The sequence below is a fragment of the Morone saxatilis genome, unplaced genomic scaffold (genome assembly GCF_004916995.1).
Source record: "Morone saxatilis isolate NCDOM2014 unplaced genomic scaffold, NCSU_SB_2.0 Contig17, whole genome shotgun sequence".
Taxonomy (NCBI): Eukaryota; Metazoa; Chordata; class Actinopteri; family Moronidae; genus Morone; species Morone saxatilis.
In genome coordinates, this window is record NW_023339729.1 from 15,752,210 (window position 1) to 15,758,243 (window position 6,034).

Sequence of the window (6,034 nt, forward strand, 5' to 3'; positions counted from 1 at the left end):
GGGAGCGAAGGTCCAATCTAACAGACGAGTTACTGTAGCTCACATTGCTGAAACAGTTAATGCTGGTTCTGATAGAAAGGTGTCAGAACACACAGTGCAGCAAAGTTTGTTGTTAATGGGGCTGCGTATATTATAGGTGGTTCATTTGTCGGCGTTTATCAAATATCAGCTAGTCTCCCAAGTTTGGCATGAAGTTTCCTTCCAGGCCAATTATTATTATTGTTATTATCGTTAGAGATTTTATAACTTCAATTCAATGATAATCTGCCTTAAGTACTTCTAAATACAGTGTTAGTGGTTACAGACTCTCTTCCGCAACAGAACAAAATCACTTTTAAAAAAAAATAATCAATAGTAATTTGGGGCAAAAATACAGTATTAAGTAGTAGACACTGACTGTTTATTATTATATATTAAAGGATAAGGCTGGCATTTTTTCAGCAAATCCCATGAAAAGACCAAAAACCAACAATGAGTGTCTGACTTCTCTTCTCCATATGTGGCTCTCAGCTTCAAGCTGATTACTGATACCGAAGACATAAATCCTTAAAAATGTGGTATTAACTCAAAATAAACTACAGTTCCCACATTCATCATGATAAAGGAACATGTGCCCCTGACACTTATCGGCATGTTTTTAATACTTTTTCAACAATAATGGAGGTCTGTGACACAGAGGAATGAATTAAATCAAGCTTTGGCTGAAAAGACAACACTTGTTAGTGGGAACAAGTCATTGTTGTTTTTATTTCATTTATGGGATTTGCTGAGAATAAGAAATATCGGTCCAATTGTTTACAGTGGGACAAGAAAAAAGCTGGTCTGCATTCTCCAAATTTCCTCAGAAATACTGAGGGAGTGTGGAGAAGCATGAGATCAGGAATAAAAATGTTCAACTGGAGACTGAGAGGGGATGAAGAGAGGTAAAGACACACAGTTCCTGCTGTATTCTCCATTTTGTGCACAGTATCTTTAAAGAATAATGGAAGATTACTGTCCACATTATTGTGCTTCTCTTGTGTTGAGGGGGAACATTTCTGAATTGGACCTCTAAGTTTGACAGAAAAAAAGCAAAGGTGAGGAGTGTGAGGTAAATATTGTGTTTAATAAACAAACATCAGTCAGGGAACTGACATTAGTCTGGGGATGGAGAAGAGGGGGAATATAAAGCACAATGCACATGTGTAGAGGTGGGGGGACATATTTATCTGTTACACAAGGTGCCCCTGTACAGTAGGAGCAGGAAGTTCTATATAACATACAGATCAGGATCCAAGTCTACGGTACAAAAACTTAGCAGCAACATGTTAACGTCGGAGATCAAGGGGCTAACAAAGTAGTTTCATTTAGAAAAAGTCACAGTATTCTTTAAGCATAAATTTGTTAAAAAGGTAAAAACAGTTCTAAGCATCCTCTAGGGTCAATGCTACTCACAAGATTTGTGTGTGAAATACATAGGTAGGGAAATTATCTATACATTTATACTCTAATATAAAGACCTTCTGGTAATGGCACAGTACAAACTCTGAGGAAACGCGACAAAAATATACAATGTCTTCACGTCACATTTGCAGATTAAAATGTAACTAAGGTCTCTGGCAAGCACAATAGTTTCAGTGATCAAAAAAACAACTTCTCTTCAACCAAAATAAAGGACACCATTTTGTTAGTTCAGCTATCTTGACAGATTATGTCTTTTTAATACAAAAATAAGGACAAATATAAATTAATATATATTAAAAGAATCAGATTGATACATAGGGGATCTACTGAATAAGTACAGGTATTTATGATACAATAAATACTTGTCATTCATGACTGGGGGTAGATAAACAGAGAGTAGTGTATTTAACCTGGCAGGTAATATTTATAACTTCTACAAGTGAGAGCATTTGTATGTGTGTGTGTGTGTGTGTGTTTGTGTTGTTCAGTAGCTGTAAAAAATACCACAAGTTTGAGCACAGCTGTGTGTAGGATCGTGCACACAGTCTCAGAGGGTTCAGGAGGCCTGTTAAGGGAGACCTCAGACTATAGTGGTGGTTTCTTGTGTTGTACGGGCTTATCACTGCCCTCCGTTTCCCATGCCTTAATGCAGCTCCTCCGAGTGGTGAGTCTGTGGTACTACCAGTTAAGGTTACTCCTAAAACACACAACTCACAGACAGGAAGCAGGAAGTCTACAGGAGGCGGTCAGCCGTCAGTGACCGACCAGTCAGTCCTCCAGGGAAGAGACAGTGTGGCACACCATTGGAGTCATCATGACCAACAAAAAGAAGTAGATGTAAGGAAAAAGTCAACTCTTGTGTTTTTTTTTTTTTTGTCTTTTTCTCCACTTCATAATAAAAAATAAGTCTGTTTTTGTACTTTACAATACAATTCAACATCCCCACCGAGGAAGCATCAATCATCAGTCCAGCACTGACAAGAAAAGAAACTCTTTTTTAGTTGTTTCTCTTGTTTTTTTTGCCTTTTTTTAAGGGTTTTTAAAAAACAGGGTTGGTGGGGTGGGACTGTGGAGGGTGAGGGGGTTTCTCAAGAGGATTTGGGACCTTGGATAAGGGGGATGGTAATCAAGTAAGGCGGGCAGGAACATAAAACATATCTGGAGGGGAGGAAATCTGCCAAGGATGTTGTCTCTTTTTTCTTTTTTTATGAGGAACATTTTGTACAGCCGCACTTGACCACTTTCTCCACTTCTTGGACAAAAGAAGAGCCATCAGTGCACTGGAAGGTGTATTTCCTGCGCTTGCTGCGGAGAGGGGTGCAGCAGGTGTCCTGTCCTTCTGCGCCCCCCGGGCAGCTGCCCCGACACTCTAGACGGGAGACCTTCTCCTGGGTTTGGCACGCCGCATAGCCTTGCTGTCTCTGGTAGACATCTCGGACCCGTTCCCCTCGGCAGGCCACCTCTGCAGGCATGAGGAGGGAACAGAAAGGTCACAAGTGATCCACGGTTTTAATTGCTTTAAAGCAAGAACGTCACAATGGCAAAAATGATGAGTCTTAATGGTGAAAACAACTAAACAGTAGCTCAAAATATAAGTGGACAGTAAAATGAGACAAAGTGAATTGAGGGATGATACACTGCAGAACTAAATACAAAACAAATCTGCCCATGAGGTACAACTTCATGTTTTTATGTATTAAATATTTATGGTATACATTTGATCATGCAATCCACTTTTTAGACTTGTTTCTTGTCACCTTTAGTTAAGAAATAGATTGTGTGTCTTAAGAAAAATCCAAATTATAATAGTCAAATGCCAATTAAGGCAACATTGTCTCTCTTGAATAAGAAAAACTTTATTATGTTATATTATTTTTCTTCTTGAATTTCCATATTGCTTGAAATATGAAAAATATAAAGCAAACAACTTAAGCTACATGTTGTATGAGTTGAAAACAAGGTGAAGCAGCATCAGTGGGTAGATGCATAATGGGCTGCACTGGAGATGAACCACCATGAGATAAACGAGAGATAAAAAAGAGAAAATAGGTGGACAGTGAGATGTGACTGGACAGTCTCACCTGAGTAACCCCTCGCGAGGGATTAAGAGGAAGCTCAGGAGATGCTGAGTTGGAAAAGCAACGGGTTAGAAGCGTTAATGCAGAGCCACTAAACACTGTTAGAGACACACTGCTGAGAGACTATAGATGAGAGGTAACAAGTAAGAGAGAGTAAAGTAGAAGTTTAGAAGAGGGTCTGTTAAAAGAAACATGCTTTAGATTCAAAAGCTTGAAAACCATCACATATTATTAATGTGAGAAGAATACGTCTATGTTTTGCTCACCTCTGTCGCACGCCTCTCCTGTATATCCGCTGTTACACTCGCAGTATGCCTTGCCCAGGCCTGACACTCTACATTTGCCATGTTTACAGCGAGACAGACTGCAGGGGTTGGCTGCATCCTGGTCCTGCTCATCACAGAGTACGCCAGCAAAACCAGGCTGGCAGCGACAAGAGTAGGAGTAGGAATTGATTGGAAGGCAGGTGCCATGGATACACCTGAGGATGGAGGATGAAGAGACAGGAAAGATAAAGATACACAAATCTTCCAGCAAAGTCTCTCCTTGGATCCAAACGCTTATAAGCCCTTGAACAAAAACCTTGTACTCACTGTGGTTTTAAATTCGTACTAACACTGTAATCACCAACACAACGTGGCACAGAAAACACTCACTTGTTGCCGTCACAGGGGTTGTTGACTTGCTGGTCACACAGTGTCCCCGTCCAGCCTGGGTGGCAGGTGCAGGTGAAGCCACGATGACCTGTTGGGTGACAGTCACCCTGGACACAGGCGCCTCTCTGGCAGGGCTGGCAGCCAGGCTCCACCCCGTGGCCCAGCCACTGTCTGGTGGTGCTCTGTGCAGTCCCAGAGCCTGGACTCCCTGGCCCTAGCCCGGCTCCCAGGTCCTGGAGCTTCCCGTTGATGTACAGGTTACGGAGGCAGCCATGGAAGCTGGTTCCGTTGCGTCCGCCTGAGCTATGCTGAAGAGACGAGAGACCCCCGGAAGCTGAGGCACGTTCTGGCATACCTGGAGGAAGAAAGGAGTGATTGAACAGGATTGAACATCTTTACTGCAGGTCCATAGTATATATATATATATATATATATATATATATAGTGCACAAATTAAATCAAAATCAAATAAAATTTTCTTTATATAAAAACGTTTGCGCAAGCTTGCAAAGTGCATCTCACAAAGAAACAATACAAAGTAATAAAAGGTCACATAAGAGGATTAAAAGACAACGGATTTAATAATAAAAACTAGTGTTATTAGTAATTTGAATCTAGTAAATGATAACTGTTGGGACGCCTCATTCATCAGACAGAATGTTTAACAGATGAAGACCACTAACAGGGTTTAGTCCTGGCTAAAACTAAAATGTCCATGTCAGAGGATCGGACATGACACAAGATAAAAATAGTCAGGTCATAGTCATAGTCAGTCATGCTCCACTGACAGATTTGAAGACCAAACACCAGACCAGCCCAGCACACATGCTGAAGTGTTTTGAATAATCTGTAGTTTATCTTTGTCTTGGGTATTCCACTAAAGAAAGCAGTAATCAAGCTGGCCAGTGATAAAAGGGTGCATTAGTTTCTTCCCAAATGCACATCAAGGTAACTTGTGATTTGAGGTTTTGTTCCAGAGATTTTAAGTTAATCTATCTCTGCCTTTTCTCTAATGGAAAACAACCTTTTTTTTCTAAATATTATTATTTAAATATTAAATATAAGGATATTGTGTGACGATCAATGCACTGAACCAGTAAATATTTAAAAAATGCAACAGCACAGGAAGACAAATTTGACCAAAACAATTATTCAGGTCCTTCTTGTTTCTCAAAGCAACTGCAGTTTTCTTTTTTTTTTTTTTTAAAGCTTTACGGAATAAGCCAGATTTTCCTGATGAATACATAAATCTATGCAGTTATCCTTATCCTTTTTGACCTACAGTGGAACAATGAAGTATCTATCATGTATTTGTATCTAGTCATTTACACACACACACACACTGCACTTGGGTCCTTACCTCCCAGGTAAAGTGGAGAATCTATGTTGAGTGTGGACTGTTTGCTGATGGAGTTGATGGATTTGGGCGGCCCGCCGTCGATGGACAGAGACAGAGTCTGGTCTGATGCAACCAACTCCACAGCATGGAAGCTGCCATCATTCACTGTCTCCACACTGAGCGAGGAATAGAGAGAGAGTGTGAAGAGATTCAGTCTAAACATGTATATCATCCATCATGTGAATGTCACTGAGCTGTGCTGTTGGACATTTCTGCTTGTATGTGCATGTACCTGTATATAGCAGAAGGAGGGTAAGATCCGGTATCGTAGCTGACTCTGAGGCGTCCCCTGTACAGCTCCATGGCAATGTGATCATTGTCCCCTTTATACAACAACACGCCACTGTCCTCATCTGTAGCAATCTGAAAACACAGTGGGATGTTAGTGTAAAAGACCTTAAATAAGTAAACGTACAACACATGTAAAACTACTCTAATTACAAGTAAAAGTCCTGCAT

At 40.6% G+C, this 6,034-nt stretch overlaps 1 protein-coding gene across 1 annotated transcript in view; it reads right to left on the reverse strand.

Annotated features, from left to right (window-relative positions):
• Nucleotides 1-1,086: 1,086 nt before the first annotated feature.
• The window catches only part of slit2 (slit homolog 2 (Drosophila)), a gene marked incomplete in the record, with an annotated part of 73,556 nt that continues 68,608 nt past the window's right edge, over nucleotides 1,087-6,034 (reverse strand). Inside the window, 5 exon segments of the mRNA XM_035659739.1 lie at nucleotides 1,087-2,905; nucleotides 3,788-4,002; nucleotides 4,178-4,532; nucleotides 5,538-5,692; nucleotides 5,809-5,939. Coding sequence (XP_035515632.1) covers nucleotides 2,649-2,905; nucleotides 3,788-4,002; nucleotides 4,178-4,532; nucleotides 5,538-5,692; nucleotides 5,809-5,939 — 1,113 coding nt within the window.